This window comes from Meriones unguiculatus, chromosome 9, assembly GCF_030254825.1.
Source record: "Meriones unguiculatus strain TT.TT164.6M chromosome 9, Bangor_MerUng_6.1, whole genome shotgun sequence".
NCBI classification, from domain to species: Eukaryota; Metazoa; Chordata; class Mammalia; order Rodentia; family Muridae; genus Meriones; species Meriones unguiculatus.
This window is the reverse complement of record NC_083357.1, coordinates 75,383,349-75,402,055: the sequence shown is the minus strand read 5'-3', so window position 1 is coordinate 75,402,055 and position 18,707 is coordinate 75,383,349. Positions and strand designations below refer to the sequence as shown.

The window sequence follows — 18,707 nt, the reverse complement described above, 5'->3', positions numbered from 1 at the left end:
AGCCTGCTAAGAGTCTCACTTCAACTTGTTAATGTCCCTGTAGGTGGATGTCACAGCACAATTCACTATTCCTGAGGGACCAAGGCCACACTTAAATATGCGCAAGGAATGAGTTATGAATAAAAATGAACAGAATCCAATTTATACTTAAAATAGCCTTAAGATAGTTTTTCTAATCTATAGAAATCATTTATCAATTAAATTTAATTGAAGACTTTGATGGGGTGGGAGGTAGGGTAGGGAAGGCTGTTCTAACTGCAGGTCACACCTGCCTCACAAATAGCCCTTACGTACAATTGACTATTCTCGCTTTTCTTCTTCACACAGCTGACTTGTTAGGATATTCTGAATATGCTTAGAGCTCTATGCAAATCTCTGGTTTCTGAAATAGAAAAAAGGAATTGTGGGCAGTTTAGGTTGCTGACCACAGAGATGTCAACTAGTTTATTATCTCAGAGGTAGACTGCTTTTGGAACCCTTTCCTTAATACTGTTAGAATACTTTCCTTTTGTTTTCTTTACACTTGCCAACCAAATCTCACCAACACACTTGCTAACACAGAGCTGACTTGAATTTCAAAGTCTCTTGGCAGGCAGCAGAGTAAAACATCAATACTTACTAGTTGTAGAGTTAGACAAGTCAGGTTGTTACTAGCCATGTTACACTGACTAATTATTTTCTCAAATCCGTTTCCTCATCATTCCCTTAAGATGACACTAACAGCACTCTCCCCTCAAAAACTGTTCTGAGGATTAAATTCTAAAATGATTCTACAGCACTTAGCACAGGCCAGAAAAATAGGACTCTGTCTACCCCCCCCAAATTATAGACATGGTAGGGTACGCAGCAAGTGACAGAGATGATTGGGGTACCCCACAAATGACAGAGATGATGGGGTAGCCCACAAATGACTGAGACAGGGGTATCCAACAAGTGACAGGGATAATGAAGATACTCTACAAATGACAGACAAGATAGAGGTGCCCCACAAAAAACAGATGAAGGGGGTGTTCCCCAAATGGCTGAGATAATAAGGGTGCCACACAAATGACAGAGGTGATGAGGATGCCCCATATATGACAGAGATGACGAGGGTGTCAAAAAGTGACACATGAGCCAGAGGCTTCCTCGCAATAAAAGTAGCCCCCACACAGCCACACACTCACAGAGTCATTAACACAATTTTAATGAATCAAATTATTCCTGACCTAGTTCACAACTCCTATCAACAGCATTGTTTAGCAAAGCCAGAGGAATGAAGCCCTTGAAGCTATCTGACCTCTGAGAAAGCACTGAAAGGCAGAGTAAACTGTTACAAAGAGGGATGAGGCAACTTGATCCTGAACACCTTGGGGGCAAGAGGAAGCATAGGCAATAACAAAGGATTCAAAATGGATGAGGGAACATGTCTAAGACATGAGGAGTACTCTGTGAGTCCCCCAAAAAGAGCATTAACAACCTCATCCTCAAACATTTTATAGCTCCATGAGGTGATGGTCTGCTGTTACTAGTGTCATGCTTCAGCTACAATATGAGTTATACAGCCCTTTCAAGACTAGGTCACGAATATGACCAACATCTACAGCATAGACTTTTTTTTCCTGTTTAACAACTTTCAAAGAACTCATTTCCACGCAAACATTTGGTGACTCCTTGTTTCAATAAATATGCATTCTCGACATAGAGAATATTTAACTATAAAGAACCATAAATTTCAATTAAAAATAACCGTGTAATTTAATGCTAAAATTTTAAAAAACGCACTGACAAATGATACCATGACTTAAAGTGGTCACATGAGCAGGAGAAAATGGACAAAGGCATGAAAGCAAAAGAAATATAAACCCATGTTGAATGTGAGGTGTGAGAGGCCTCACTCTAAGCTTTCCTTCAACAGGCCTGCTCTCAAACAACCATGGACCACAAAAGACTCCATCAGTGACTTTGGGCTCATTTTTAAAGGTGAGAGCACTGTTAGGTGCAAAGTTGTCGTAGGATTTTACAACTAGAATTTCACCATCCTGAGGTCTAACCCGATTTGCAATAGTACAGAAAAGAAGGACAGAGACACAACGGAGACCAGAAACAGAAGCTACTTCATCAGTCTTCCCCCAAAGACAAAGTTCTACTGCAAGGTTATGACACCAAGGTGGAAGAAAAAGGTGGCAGCAAATGACATGAATACTTGCTAAATGGCATACAAGAAAGAAGGTGGAACTGTGCTAAGTATTTACTCGTAACTATGCCAGAAAGCAGAGAATTCAGGAATCCCCATCCTTAGTATCTCAGACTCCGAAAAGTTCCTATTTTAATCACAGAAGGTCTGACAAATGGACCCTAACATGATTCTTCTTTTTTTAAATTTTTTTTTAATTTGTTTTTAAAGACAGACTGATTTTCTGTATGAGTGCTCTATCTGCATGTACACCTGCTTGTCAGAAGAGGGCATCTCAGATTCTAGTATAAATGGTTGTGAGGCACCACAATCTGGGAATTGAACTCAGCACTCAGACAGTGCTCTTAACTGCTGAGCCATCTCTCCAGCCCAACATGATTATTCTAACAGTCCCAATAAACTGAGGTAACCTTCTAGAACGCATCTCAGTCTTGGAAGCCAGTATTAATTGGGCTTCCCACTTCCTTCCAGCAAAACCTGAAGGTTCCTCATAGGTTTGAAGAAGAAATTCCTTCACTGGACAGCACCAAATTCTTTACAATATCTAGTGATTAAAAACACCAGAACTAAGTTATATGTTGAGCAATTTTTGTATTCAATAAAGGGCTCAATAACTCCTGCTCTGAGACTGTCAGTTAAAAATTCAGAATATACTTTAATTTAAAAAGTACTAGTGTATTTAACATTGTAATATCAAGATTTTAACTGCAATTTTATCTTGCAGAAAGGAGGGTGAGAATGTGAAGTACATTCCCTTGGTTACCATGGTTATGCAAGTTAAAAGCATACTTAAAAGGTTTTTCATATAAGCATAATTATTAGTACTTCAACTGCTTAAAATACAAAAGATCTCACAAGAAATGAACAAAAATAATGTTTTCCTCCCTCTTAAAGATTTCTTATATATATATATATATAAAATATATATATATGTATATATATATACACACACATATATATATGAGTGTATATAATATATATATATATGTATATATACACACATATATGTATAAAAATGTAGCCATGTTAGGAGAGAAGAGCCTAGAGGTGATCTCTTAATAAATTCATAACTAATTAATTTTCCATTCATTCCTCGTGAATTAAAGTATCTATTATCTGTCAGGTTCCAGGTTAGGAAGTTAGAGTAGAAGACTGAACAAGTCCCTGACTTACAGAGTTTGAGCACTAATTGGAAAGCTAAAAATAAACTGCAAGGCAACTGTGACAGGTCAGCGTCTTGAGTATTTGCTAGTGTCATGGAAGCAGACTGGGAGGCGCAAGCAACTTCAGCTTAGAGGGCCACAAAAACAGCTTAGCAGAATGGGGCCCAGAGGAGCAAACCAATGGAGAGAAAACACATTCTAGGCATTTCTAAAGCAGACACATTTTAATGTGTGCTAGCACCAATAAGTATGAGGAGAGCTATGGGCTTCGGCAGAGCTGAGGCAACGAGGTTGGCAAAACAGCCAAGTCACTGAACGAGCGACCACTTAGCATGCTGTCCTCATTTCTTAGACAAATGCAATGGATCCCTTAAATAGTGTAAAATAACAGGAGGAACTCGGAAACTCACTGAGAAAGATCACTCCAACGACAATACAGAAGACTCAAGTATTCATTCTCCTAACATATTTTCTGAATAACTACTGTATTACAAGCAAAGATCCTAATTCTGTAGATTCGCACAGAACAAACAAAACCCCAAGGGACAAATCGACAATAAAAAGTAACTAAGCATGTCTATTATGTCCAGAATCATAAGCCTTATGAAGAGTCTTGAGGCAGGAAGATAACATAAAAATGAAATGACAAGAAAACTGCCTCCAAATCATACTGACTTGGAAAAGAACGACTGGAAATAGGACATCTGAGCAAATCTAAAGGGGGCAATGAAACACACCTGAAGCCACTGAGGAGAGAAAAACACAAAGGTAAATGCCCCAAGACAGGCACTAGTCTGTTTAAGAACAGGAAAGATTGCCTACTTTCATAGTGCCAGAAGGTGCTCTGAAGACTGAGCAGAAAAGCCATTAACAGTCTTACCCAGCTGTGACCCCTGAAAGCTACAATGCCCAGATGAGTAAGCTATGTCCAAGGATACAGTAGTGGCATGGCTATTATGGGGATAACCAACAATGTTGTAATTGAACTTAAGGCCTGTTCCACAGGAGGGAGCTCAGACCTGGTACTGTAGCGCTGGCCAGAACTCATGACTGTAAAGGTCACAAGTCCTACCTACTAGTACCATTTTGTTAAAAGGATGTAGTGTCAACCTGACTTCTAAATATTTATTCTTATATTTATAGACAAGTGCAGCCCTCATCCCGAATCAGATAAACTTCATGTAGTAGATGGTGGTTAATATAGGAACTCACAACTGTTTGAGGCATACAGAATAGGTAACTGTGGATTACTCAGCCATAAATGAGACATCTCATCTCTCTCTCACACATACACACACACTCACACACACTCGCGCATGCGCGCACACACACACACACTCACACACAGTGCCCAAGGCTCAGGGAATACTGTAGAAGAGAAGACAAAAAGATTGAAAGAGGCAGGAATGGATGAAGACTGCTGAAAAATAACGTCTTCTGGGTCTGAAGGACCTTTGCATTTCTGAACTAGAAGCAAAAGAACTTCGTAAGATCAAGCTAGTCAGCACTCCAGTATAGAGAGGGAAGAGGTTCATGAAGCTCTATCCCTAGCTGAGGAGCTATTGGCAACTGATAGCCACTTGGGAGAGAGAGTACATCTCTTCTTCATTGGTGGGGCCTGAGGTAGGTTGCCCATGCTCCAGTGGGCGACACCCTAAAACCATGTGTACATGGGAAGCACTAGCTAAATTCACTGGGTTATAAAGTTGGCGGAGAGGAAGAAGAGAGAAAAAATTACAAAGACATGAAGTTGGAATAAGAATTGGGAGTAAAGGGAGAGTAAGTGGGGGTACAGGGTGGGGTGAGGTGGATATAATATGAACACACTAATTGTATAAGAAACTGCCTACGCATAAATTTTAAAATTTAGCAGCAGCCAAGAAAATAACAAAGCTGAAAAGAGCAATGGGATAGGTGAGATGAGGCCCCAGAGGTAATTAGCAGAATTGTGGCAATTGGAAAATCATCCAGGACCCCCCCCATACATCCCATACACACTACAACTACTTGAGCTTATGAATGTTACTTGCTATAGCAAAGATGTCTTTGCAAATGAGATTAAGCATTTTTAAAAGAAGGACATTATCTTGGATTAATTTGGTGAGCCCTAGATGCAATCATGTATTTCTCTGTAAAAGGGGCAACACAGATACACCAGAGGTAATGGGCATACAGAGGAAGGGTTACACAATGAGATCACAAATGAAGGAAGGATGGGAGCAGTCGCCCCAGATTAGAAGGAACTAAGAGTAGATTATCCCTGGAGCCTCCCAGGAGTGCAGCTATGCTGACTCTTCCACTGGGCTCAGTGATAAAGATTTCAAAATTGTATTGTCCAGACCAAAAACTTATTTTATTAAGCCATGATCTGTTAAAATAGTAACAGCAATTTGCTAAACATCTGCAGGAAACTAACAGAAAGCCATGGAGTGAGAGAGTTACTGGTGAAGGGTCAATAAAGAGAAAGTAATATTTCAGGACAAAGTTTATAAAAATCAGACACAGGACAGTTGTTGACTGCAGATAACAGAAAACTCAACCCCATGATGCTACACTGGAGATGCTACACTGCTTCCAGATTAAGTGATAATATCAGGAAAGCACAGGACCAGCAATGATAAAGGTTTCAAATTCAGGCAATTCAGCATATTATTATCAGTAAATTAGCTCTGGTGCATAAGCATATTTGAAGATAGTTATTTAATAGATGGTTATATATGTTGAATTATATAAATGGTTATATATGCTTTTATGTTTAATCACTGCACCCGTGTTTATGAAGTAGATGGCAGTGTTCCCATTTGACAGATTAAAAACAAAGACAGAATTACTGCCCTTGGGTGAGCAAGATGGCTCAGTGGGAAAGTGCCTGCCACCAAGCATGACAACCTGAGAGCTATCCCTGAACCCCACATGGTAGGAGGAAAGGATTCCTATATGTTGTCCTCTGACCCACATATGCACACACACACATCTAATTTTTATAGAGAATTGTCTTTTTCCTGAAACAGAAATAGGAGCAGGCTATTAGCAGTGATAAATTAGAAGCTGAAGCTGAAGGCCCAGAGAGTAGCTTAAAGTCAGAACTTAAAGCTGTAAGAATAGAGGGTGCTCCTCAGCAAATAAGATGGAGCGATACACCTCAAGGACTCCTCCGATGCTGTCATTCTCCGTGGCTGTGTCAGGAAGAGTTACAACAGTGCTCAAGGCACTGATAGCAGGGTGACACTGTGCACAGGGCAAAGCACACATATGGATAAAGCAGCAGCCAAAATCTGAGCAGTCAGCAACCAGCAACAGAAGACATGTAGGGAAAGCCCAGACTTACTGTGGGATCCTGAGTCTCCCTGAGTTTGTGTGTAAGTGACAGCAATTTCTCCAAAGCTTCCTGTGGTACATTTGGGACCTATTTGTGGGGAAAGTAACAAAAAAAAGCAAAATAGGAAGATATGAGGACAAGTCAGCAAGTAATATTAGAAGAATGTTTTTAGAGAGTCTCTGAGTATTGGGTCCATGTTGAGGTCATAAATGAAGTCGCCACTTCATTTTTTCAGCGAACACCTGAGACCCAGCATTCTATTAAACAGGCAGGCGAGTAAAACCAAGCTGACTTCTCTGCCTGCAATGGGATCACAGACAAGAAACTGGCATCTAGCAGAGCTGTGAGCACCAGTCCCTGCTTTGTGAGCTTCAACACGATTCTTCAGACCCAAGTTAGGCATTTTCTTACTGAAGCCAAACGTGTACAGCAGAATACCAGTTTATACAAGTTATTTAATTATTGTTGTAATTTCATGCATATATATGCATACATCCAACTACTAAGTGGCCTAAAAATTCCTGTGTGCAAAACAGATGTTCAAGTTGTTTATCTTTCTCAAACACTTTTGAAACACATACTTGTTAGATATCGTGTCTCATGCCTTGGGAAGCTGAGGCCAGAGGATTGCCAAGAGTTCAAGTCCAGTATGGTCTACAAAGTAAGAATCTGTCTCCATACAAAACTAAACATAAAACATCTGATGGCCATGATCACCTCAATGAACTCTGAAGAGTATTTGCACAAATAACACACATTTCTTTAAATTATACTAAACTTTAATGCAAATAAATAAATTTAATAAATGTGAATACTTTCTTTTAAAAAATTAATTAAAGTAATAATTAATATTTTTAATTTTAAAAGAAAAATATTACTAGCAGGATGTAAGCATTTTTAAACTGTACTGGTTCCATTTAAGTAATGGATTTACCCATTTAAGTAACTGGATTTTTAAAATTTCTAATTCTATTTTATACATACCTTACACTGTTTACTTTAAAAATAAACCTTGCAGAGTAGGAAGTGAAATTATTCTCATTTTCAAATGAAGAAACCATGACTAATCTACTTGAGCTCTGGAAGCTAATATACAGTGAGAATTTGACAGTTAGAAGTAAGGTATGGAAACTTAAATGCTATAACTTCATTCATAACTGTGCTTGCATAGACCTTCAAACCAAACCATAATTCTAGTATTTCAAGCAATGGTTTCAGTTATGTAAAATGTTACTTAGTAGTGATACAGAATAGCACAGACCTTTCTAGAATAACGGAATAATAATAATAATAATAAAAAAGTTATTATTATTTGCCACCTAACACATTAGCCAAATGAGTTGCAAATAGCTACTGAACACTGGAAGTATGCTGAGAAACTGAACTTTGAAGTGATTTATTTTGCAGGGGCAGTGCTACCCCAATGAAGAGTATACTTCGAGAGCTCCCTAAGGGCTAAACCAAATGGCTAAGGCAGACATTGAAATCACGGCTGTCACAAAAATTACAGAGCCCCAGTGACCACTCAGGATTACAGTCCTCTCAGGATTACAGTCCTCAGGGGTCTGGGTAGCTTCAAATGAGAACAGTAATGGACACCAGCCTAGAGCAGGCCGCACTCTCACCATTTCCTTTATCACTTGCATTTCTTCACTTTTCACAAGTGGCTTCATGTGATGGAAAAAGAACATGGTTAAGAATTCTGGCCCCAGCCACTGCTGTGTTGTGCTTCCGACAACTGGAGGCTCTGCCAAAGCGATGATTCTGAAGGAAGGGTGGATAGGAAAAATGGATCTAAAGAAGGGAGGGAGAAAAACAAAACATAAACATTCACAATAAAAACTGTCATGAGATGTGGAGCTTAGCAATAAAACTGTCATTCCATTAATAATGGCAAAGTTATTATCCAAAGAATGGACTGAAATTAAGAGTAAGAGAATGAAATAATTAGTGATAAATGTACAGCATGCCCTTGTGAAACCCTAGCTCTCCCAGTCACGGCTTTGATATGTTCTCATTGCTGTAATGCATGAGCTCCAAAATCCCTTCAAATGAAACCACACCAAGTTTATATTCATTATGTAGATAGTCCTTGTTTTTGCGGTCACTTAAAGCCTTCTCAGAATCTCCTGCTTTTCAAGGAGCTCACTCTGTGTGAATCATAGAGAAACTAAAAAGTATCATTTGGATGGAGAAACTTTCAAAAACATAGACAACTTAAGTAAGGCATACGAGGTCATATTAAATTTATTCTTAGATCAGCAAGAGAATATTTAGTAATTAAAAAGGTAAAGAAAGTTGAAGGCATACACTAACTACTCTTTCATCTTTGCTATAAACATGTTATCTGCATTTTCAGAACTGGATTGAAAGGCAAAGATACTGTTAGATCTACATTAGGGTTAAGCCATTCACACTGAACAACACCAGAAGCTCCACAGCCACTCCTTGGGAGGCACTGCTCCCCGCACTGGTAGACGCCGTTCTCAGAATAGATTTATCTATTGGTGCATTGCTATGCAGCTATGTGGCTCCTCTACTGCCTATCATGAGACACTACCTCTAACCTCCCTCCAAAATACTTCCTATTAAAAAAGAAAAACCTCCCTCACTGATTCTGTGATAGTTTTCTCTTTAAAAAAATCTCCCAGAAGGAAGTAAGGTATAAATAAAACAAAAGCTGAGGTTGTTTAAATGCTACAAATAAAAGCTTTGTGACTGCCAGTCATCTAATTTCAGTCAGGTTATTTGGACCATGAACTTGTACTTTACACGCTAATAATGCCCAGAGTGGCCTGGTAGATGTGAACAACATGAAGGATCAATTCATGCTAGATACTGAGTCATAGTTATTCACAAGCGCAACTCATGAAACAACTGACTTTCCTCACTCAGTACAAATTTCTGGCTTTTTCTACTCTGATGTCCTATGAGTCAGGCTGTTGACAATAAACACAGAAACATGCTGTTACTCAAGAAGCACAGCACTGGAAGAAATACTGCCAACTGACTTCGACGAACCTAGCTCATCCTAACTGTGAAAGACAGGAATGAGTTGCCACAGTAAATGAAGGAGAACCAGGAAAGGGCACAGAACTTGACCACACTATATAGTGTGCAGCACGGTCTGTGATGTTAACAGTACCAGCCAGTCTGCTTCAATCAGAGGAAAGTACTGCTGCTGGGTACAAAGGAGGATAAGGGAAAACAAGGGGAAAAGGACTCTCAATGTGCAGACATGTCAGGGCCAACCCCATCCCCAAATGCCTATGCTGGTGACACTGTCCTAAACAGAATGGCTTAAACAGGATTGCTGCTGGGTAAACAAGTCTAAATGTTTATGCTTACTGGAAAAGCAGATCACTCTAGAGATAAAAAGGCTATCATCTCATCTATTAAGTATACCTGATTTTAAGCAAACTTTACATGGCTTTAGTTACTTATTTCAGGCTCAACCTTGACAGCACATACAGAAGGCTAAAGCTTGTCCCTGTAAATAATTACATTTGTGCTTAGAGTGACTACAAGCACAGTTCTGAGAACATTAAAGACTTCGATCATTTACAAGGTGACTGACCATTAACTTGCATGTCTTTATTTTTAACAGTTTATAACAAGTTAGTAGCTTTTATCAGAATACAATTTTACAGTTTTATCCCTGCAAAATTTGAGCCCTAAAATTTAAACTGAAGGGGGCTGGAGAGGTGGCTCAGTGATTACCAGCACTGGCTGCTCTACCAGAGGACCAAGGTTCAATTTCCAGCACCCACATGGCAGCTCACACCTGTAACTCAGCCTGCAGAGCTTCTGACACCCTCACAGACATGCATGCAGGCAAAACACCAACAAACATAAAATAAAATAAGTTATAAAATACTGATTGAAGATCCTTTAGCATCAAAATAAAACTTTAGACCATAAATAAAGTCCACAGAGAGACTGGGAGCATTACTTTCCTACCTTTTCACTGTACTTTTATAGACTATCACAGCTTCTTGTGTGACTCAGCTTATCAGACTAAAGCTAGTGAAGACAAACAGGCTAGACACATCTTCAAGTCAGTTTTTGCTAGCCTGAATAGACCCTTTGCAGCCACAAGAATTTATAACTGTAATATAACGTTTGCTGTTAGTAAGTCCCATTTTTCATAAACAAGAATTAAATCCAAATTCCTCTGGACTTGACAAGTAGTTTTTTGTTTTGTTTTGTTTTTTTAACTGGGCAGGTTTTATTTTTCTTTACTATTTAGTAACTACTTCTTGATGGCTGCATATGGGATAAGGCTGCTTGATGGTTCAGAAGGATCACAGCGATGGTGTTTGCCTGGTGTGTAGTCTTTGATAGTGGCTGGAGTGACTTGGAAGATGTCGCTGTCAAACCAGCACAACTACATTTATGCACACATCGTTTCTAGGATTGTTGGTAACTAGGGCATACTTTCCCCAAATAACCTTGCCTCTTTGTGTCACAAGGCCCAACTAGCTCACATTCACTTCAATAACTATATCTTGGGTGATTACACCAGAGTTGTATATAATGGAGATAATGGATTCTTTTTCACACCAAGTACTGGCAGGCATAAAGTAGCTTTCAGCTCAGGACGTGTGATGTGAGTTTTTTTGAAACGCACGCCCATTGGTCTGATGAACCTTTCATATTCAGGTGGTTTTCTTGTAAAACCATCACCAAAAAAGCAGACTTTAGTAACCATCCCTCTCCATGCCTTCTTTTTTCTCTTTCCTGTTCAAATAACTTTCAATACTTCTGTTTCTCCTTGGGCATGGACTTTGGGTAGAGGGACTTCCCATTTTCCCACTTTTTCTTTCCGTTTCTGGTTAATCCTGCTGGAAAGCACTTTTGCTGTCCCTCTCTGTCAAGCAGGTAGGCAGGTACTGCTCCCTGAAGAGTCTTCTCATCATTCTTCTGTTTGTTGTTTCTCTTTTCATGCATCTTGATAGGCTTTTTCATTTGTATTTTCTCGGCATGGTGCTGTTTATAGTAGAGCTTAGCCTTCAGGCCAATATATATATGCTTTTTTTTTTTTTTGCCTTCTTTGAATGTTCATGGGCCTCCCGGCTTTCTTTCTTTCTCTTTTTCTCATGGTAATCCATTGATAGCCATATCGTTTACGGTGTAATTCAATATATTCATTTTGTGGCATGATGACTGCCGTGGGGCAGCTGTCCACGACCTTCCGGGTACTGAAAACCTCTTCACTTCAGGGTCTCACTGGCCCACGAGCCTAGTTCGTCCAGGCCAGAATGGGAAAAACGACAAGAAGTATTTTAATGATGCATTTTATTTTATTTTTTTTAGCTATGTGTATGTATGTTTTTAAGTGTGGGCTTGTACACTTTAGTACAGTGTCCTCCCTGGCCAAATGAGGATGTCAGATCCCCTAGAACTGGAGTGAGAGGTGGTTGTGAGCCAGTCAACTCAGGCCCTCGCAGTGCATGCTCCTCTCTGCCGAGCCATCCTTCCAGCCCCTCAGCAGTAGAAGGATTTTTAAAAAGATCATTGTTAGAACATCCTCCTTCTGAAAATTTAATGACAAAACAAATGGATGACAGAGCATAAAAGAGAAAAGAAAAATATTAGTTCTTGCCAGGAGGTTCAACCTACATCTAAATAATGAAAAGTACAGAGAAGGGAGAGCACGGGAAACTAGTGAGATTAAGGTCTATGGGGGCTCCATAGGCACAAGTCCAGAATGTGCCATGTAAGGAATATGAAACTGATTGACAGAACATGGAATCATGAATTAGGGTGTGCCCAAGGAGAAGAAATTTCACCGAGAGAAGTGACAGGAGTAAGAAAGTGATGTATATATAGAAAAGAGAGCCCCTTACCCCTCAGTGTTTTCACATCATTATTGTACAGATTTCCACTCTGATGTTTTACCACACTGTCTTTACTTACAGTTCTTTCTTTTTTTAAGTTAAAAATTCCTTAATTTTTTTTCCTGGTACCACTACCACAATTTATAGGACAAAACGCCTGATGTAATGAAAAGAAAAAGCTACAACAGATAAAAGACCTCAGGAATGTACATCTAATTGACACTACACTGCATTAATCAACAGCTGTACTTGTTGCAAACTGTGGCTATGACAGTCCTGAACAAGAAGGGTTTCCTTTTAAGCTACAGTAAGTTTTCTACCTACAGATCATCATTCCTCCTGTGGCAGATTTTTACAGTTCATCTAACGTAACTGGGACAACAGTCTCAAAGCAACCTGTACTTTCCTGACAACTCCTCGCTCTCTCTCCTGCTAGAACTGCAGCCTTTTCTGCTGTTTTTTAAAAACCTTCTGCTACCATATCCACCACTTCCCCGACCAGATTCATAGCCACCACCATAGGGACTGCCTGAGCTTCGTCCGCCGACACTGCCTCCCTTCGTGGAGCCATGATTTCATTGCCATTGTTCACTATAAACTCCAAAGTCCTCATGGTTCCCACCACCACAGTTACCTCTACCAAAATTTCCTCCTTCACTGTAACCATCCTATCCTCCTCCTTTCCACCATATCCACCACCTGGTTTCCATATCCTGGTCCACCACCACCACAGTTGCCACCGTCACCTCCAAATCCATTATATCCACCATTACCACCTCCTCTTCCACCAAAGTTTACACCATGACCAAAGTTACCTCCACCACCTCCAAGGTTTCTACCATGACCACAGAGTTGCCAGACCCACCTCCATGACCTCTCTGTGATCCAGCAGACTGCATCTCTTGCCTAGAAAGTGCCCTTTTCACTTCACAATTATGCTCACTAATAGTGTGGTATTTCTTTTTTTAATTTCTATTTCCTTTTTATTATTATTATTTATTATAATTTATTCACTTTGTGTCCTGGCTTTAACGCCTCCCTCATCTCCTTCTGGTTCCACCCTCCCCAACTCTCCCCCCGTATGTCTCTTCCCTGATAGGGAGGTCTTTCTCCCCTACTATCTGACCCTAGCCTATCAGGTCTCATCAGGACTATTTGGATCCTCTTTACCTGTGGCCTCATAAGGCTACCTCACCAGGAAGAGGTGATCAAAGAGCAAGCAACCAAGTTTATGCCTGGGACTGCCCCCTGCTCCCCTTACTAGGAAACCCACATGGAGACTGAGTTCCCCATGGGCTGCATCTGAGCAGGGGGCTCTTCATGCATGGTCCTTGGTAGATGCATCAGTCTCTGCAGGCCTAGTGTGGTATTTCTGAACAACAATTTCATCAACGGTATCATGATCATCAAAAGTTACATGAGCAAATCTTCTCTTTTTTTCTACTCTGCCTGTCTTCTGTAACTTCTATGATTTCAATCTTGCCACACTTTTCAAAGTAGTCTCTCAGATTATATTCTTCTCATCTTCTTTGGTACCACCAACAAAAATTTTCTTCATTGTTAAATGGGCACCAGGCTTCACAGAATCTTCTCTACACACGGCTTTCTTTGGCTCCACCACACGCCCATCCACTTTGTGTGGCCGAGCACACATTGCAGGTCGAACTCTTCACAAGAGTAGGTCACAAACCAAAGCCCCTGGGAACATTTTATTTGGGGGTCTCTCATTACCTCAGATTTCTCAAAATGTTCTCTTAAGCTATCATCTGTGGTTGCTCAGACCATCAATAAACAGCTTCCTTAGCTGTCCTGGTTCCTTTGGATCATGGCCTTCCATTTTGAAGCTGAATTTGCCTCTTCCAACTCAAATTCAATATCTCTATCGTTCATATGAGGCAATTACTAGCATTAGGGAAAACAAGATGGGTGTATAAGAGAAATCTATTTTAATATATTGAATAACTCAGCTGTAGTCTCTACACAGTCCTGACAAAATTAAAGTTCAACAAAATTCCCAACAAATGGAATAACAACAAAAGAATAAAGGGAAGGAAATAAGTATGTGCAATGAGAAGCAAGGTAGACAAAGTCCAGCTTTCTCATTTTATGTACAGGATTGAAAGGCAATTCTTAATACTGACAAGTCAAGGACCATCTATGAAGCATGCTGCCTGGTGATATGAGGCAAACATCAGAAGAGCCTGCTAGGTATTAAAAGTAAAAAGCTATTGAAATGGGAAGTGGGACATGTAGGGGTAGTCAGAGAATTTATGACAGGGGAGTAGTGTTTTTCGTAAAATGCTTTGAAATTTCTAACTGGCTCAAGTCTCATGTATGTTTGACCTTAGGAAATAGTGAAGGTTTTTTTTGTTTGTTTTTTTGTTTTGTTTTGTTTTGTTTTAAGTCTGTGAGGGAAAGTAAGTACCAACACAACCTCTCCACTTTCTCAGCATGACATTGGGAAACAGAGATGATTGTGGGAGACAAACTGATGAGGTTATAATGGAAACCTTTGAGAAGGAAGTGCTAATGACAACTGTGGGCCAAACCCTCAATATGAAGTTGAAGGTCACTCTGTTTCTCAGTGTTTTTTTATTTGCAAAACTTTGTATGACTATTAGAGAGAACATAGGTACTTTCCACAAAAAAAAAAAAAAAAAAAAAAAGAGTTGTCATTTCCTGGATATTTGGCAGAAATACAGGGCTCCCAACATCCTAAGGGAAACTTCCAGGCAAGCTCTAGAGCTCTTGCTCAATTGCTTTGATTCATCTGAAAATCTGTATTCTTCCAAGGCCGTGATTCACATGCAAGCAACGTACAAACACTGAGTGCTGTGCATAAAGGGATGGAATGAGAGGGTTCTCCCTGGCTTAGTGAAAGAAACACTAAATTGTGACAATTCACTCCTTCACAAATCTCACTTTGATAGGCACACCTCAGGAAGCACTTCTGAAATCCACTGTAACTTCTGAACAGTCTAGGTAACAAAAGTTAACATTTCCTTCCCAAGACAAAAAGAAAAGGTCCACTCAATAATTCATACACTTCACTGATTTTGGAGGCCTTTCTTGTTTTCAGCATGGGAAAGGTGAAGCTTTGGCTGCACCACTCAGATTAAGAAGGAAAGAGTCATCATGGTTGTAGCGGCTTTCCCCTACCTGCAAGGTCCCAATCTCCAGAAATGTGAAGCCCCGACAGAAGGTACTGACATAAGGATATCAAGGAAGCCTAGTCTAAGGAAAACAGTGGCGTGCAGCTGAAAAGTATGTTTCTTCAAATGTAAAGGCCTATATGTAAACACGTGCACTCTTCATTCAGATTTCTCCCAGTGTTGAGAGTTTACATTCTTGCTCACAGTGGCTCTTCTCTTCCTCTGGTGCTTTTTTCATTGACACATTCACAAGCTTATCTATCCCTTCCATCTCAATAAACGGTGCCTGCAAACACATGGTTTCCTTTCATAGTCATAACACATCATGCTACTTAAGAAAAGTAATATTGATTCGATGGCAGGGACTATGTGCAGAGTGCATGGGAATCTTTTCGAGAGGGCTGGGCCTGTGCTGTGTACTGCGTATGTGTACTTGTTAGTGCAGTGCATGATGAGAGATCCCTTCTTTTTAGTGTTTTGTTGTATTTTCTGAGACAACGTCTCGCTGTGTAGGCCTCACTGCATGGAATTGACTATGAAACATAAGGTTGATCTCCAGCACAGAGAGCTCATCTCCACCTGCCTCCCTGGCACATCTGCACCAGGCTTTTACCTTTATGTTTGAGCCAGAGTCTCTAACTGAACTGAAACTTACCGACTTGCCTCTGCCAGTTAGCCCATCAGCCTCAGAGATCTGCCGGTCTCAGTTCTCAAACTTCCCCTTCATGCCAGGTTGCAGTCACTACAAACATGGTACCTGGCATTTTTATGTGGGTTTGGGGGGTCCAAACTTAGGACTGCCAGCCTGTGCAGCTGGTTCTTTACCAATGGAGCCATTTTCCCACCCTGACCTTTCCTATTTGCCTTTTGTAAATGATTTCACTTTGTTTCCTGCTCCACAAATCTCACACATTGCATTTGACTGTTTTATCTACAAAAAGACCTATGAAGAAGCCAGAGAAATCAGGGCTGCCTCAGGGACACCTACAGTTATGCTCATGACTTCCTAGTAAGGTTGGTTTATCTTCTTAAAAGTACAGTCGAGTCAACTATTTGAAAGCAGGCTAAGACTATAGAGTACCGCTAGGACAAAATCTTAGGTTTTAGGAAATGTCAGGTTATTCCATGCCCAGGACACCAAACTAAGCTATTCAGTTATTGTTTTGCTTGACTCTAGTTCAGCTAAAAATAAGGAATGTTACATTACTTTCAACTTAGCAGAATGATAATGGTAAGAATAATGTACTCAAGGGCCAGCCAGATGGCTCCAAGGGTAAAGGCACTTACTGCCAAGCCTGAGGATATGAGTTCGATTCCCAAGAACCAAGTGGAGGAAGAAGAGAGCTGACTCCCGCAAGTTGTCTTCTGACTTATGTATGTGAGTTTTCGTGTATTTACCCACATACTCATGCACACACAATAAAGAAAAAACCTGACAGTAATGTACTACAAATTACCTGTCCTGTAGCTGCTCATCAGTTAGTTGTAGCCCCTCCTTCAGGCACAGGTACCTGTCTTCCCTCAGCAGCCGAGACCCATCATACAGGCTGAGCTCCCGGTCATGGATTAGTCTGATGGGAAAGAGAAGTGGGGGAAAAAATTAATCAATGACATTATGAGAGGCAGAATTGCTCAGTCAATATTTAACCATGGCTATCATCGCTAGTGGGTGGGCCCAACAGTTTTTAGGTGCTTTTCATAACTATAACTTGGTCAGTACCATTATGTTATCCCTGGCAGACATGTTGGACTTTGTCTGCAGAGTGGTCCCAAGTGCCAGAGATGGGTATGAAGGAGAAGAGGCATGAAGAAGGGAAGGAGGAGGTTGGAGACAAAAAGAAATTCTGAATGAGTGTCTCAGGTCAACCACGGGGTACCCTCTCATGAGCAAGCTAGTCCGCATACACTCCTGAATCCATTGTAACTTTTTAAGGGAATGCATTATAAAAATATGTCTACTGTTGTAATTTCAGGTTTTAAAATATCAAAATCCTCTAAAATAAATAACCCCGTTGCCATTCCACATGACAGCCCTGAAGTAACCTAGCTTCCCACACAACATAAGACACTACCGTTAGGTACTGCAAAGGTCTAAGATCAAAGACTAATTCAGAAGCTAGGGGCACAGGGATACAGTCTGGCAGACCTGGGTTCAATTCCAAATATGCACTTACTTGCTGAATAGTCATTATGACATTATGAGAGACAGAATTAATTACTCAGTAAATATTTAACCATGCCTATCATTGCTGGTGGGTACATAAAATTAAGGCAAAAATACTTAAGACAACAATGCCAACTTCATAGAGTTGGTGTGAAAATTGAACAATTAATATGAAATAGATGCTTAACATCATTGCTCTCAGCCTTGACTGTAAGGCAGGATCTCTAGGCAGCATTTTAAAATGTCCATGTTCAAATCTCTGGCCTGGATCAATGACTTCAAGAAGTGGTAAGATGGAAGCCAGGCATTGTATTTTTCTTATATACATTTCTTTTTTATTATTATTATTCATTTTACATCCTTGTTGTAGCCCCAACCCTCCTCCCCTCCCAGTCCCAGCCATCAAAGAGCTGGCAAGTGATCAAAGGCTGGCAAGTCAGTCCGTGTCCGATGCAGTCCCCACTTCCCTTACTAGAGGACCCACACGAGGCCTATGATGCCCATCTGCTGTATCTTTGTAGGGGGCGTAGGTCCAGTTCGGGCATGGTCCTTAGTTGATGCTTCAGTCTCAGCAAGCTACTCTGGGCCTTGGTTAGTTGGCTCTGTTGGTCTTCTTATGGAGCTCCTGTAACTTCTAGGTCCTATCCTCTTTCTCCCTACTTTCCCACAAGATGCCCTATGCATCAACCAGTGTTTGGCAGTGAGTCTCCGCATCTGTTTTGAGGTGCTGCTAGGTTGCACCTCTCAGAGGACAACTCTGTCAGGCTCCTATCTGCAAGTTGAGTGGAATATCGTTCATAGTGTAAGGGGTTGGCATTATCTAATAGTGCAGGTCTTGGGTTGGGCCCCACATTGGTTGGGCATTCCTTCAATCTCTGCTGTATCTGCTCCAT

At 40.5% G+C, this 18,707-nt stretch overlaps 1 protein-coding gene and 2 pseudogenes across 1 annotated transcript in view; all 3 read right to left on the bottom strand.

Moving 5' to 3' along the window:
- The window catches only part of Vwa8 (von Willebrand factor A domain containing 8), a 332,841-nt gene that overhangs the window by 185,511 nt on the left and 128,623 nt on the right, over positions 1-18,707 (bottom strand). The window contains exons 14-16 of the mRNA XM_060391483.1: positions 17,108-17,221; positions 8,284-8,452; positions 6,668-6,745 (exon numbers count right to left, since the gene is read on the bottom strand). Coding sequence (XP_060247466.1) covers positions 6,668-6,745; positions 8,284-8,452; positions 17,108-17,221 — 361 coding nt within the window. The remainder of the gene's footprint in view (positions 1-6,667; positions 6,746-8,283; positions 8,453-17,107; positions 17,222-18,707) is intronic.
- Positions 11,175-11,819, bottom strand: LOC110566965 (ribosome biogenesis protein NSA2 homolog; annotated as a pseudogene).
- LOC132656516 (heterogeneous nuclear ribonucleoprotein A3-like) lies at positions 12,885-14,504 on the bottom strand (annotated as a pseudogene).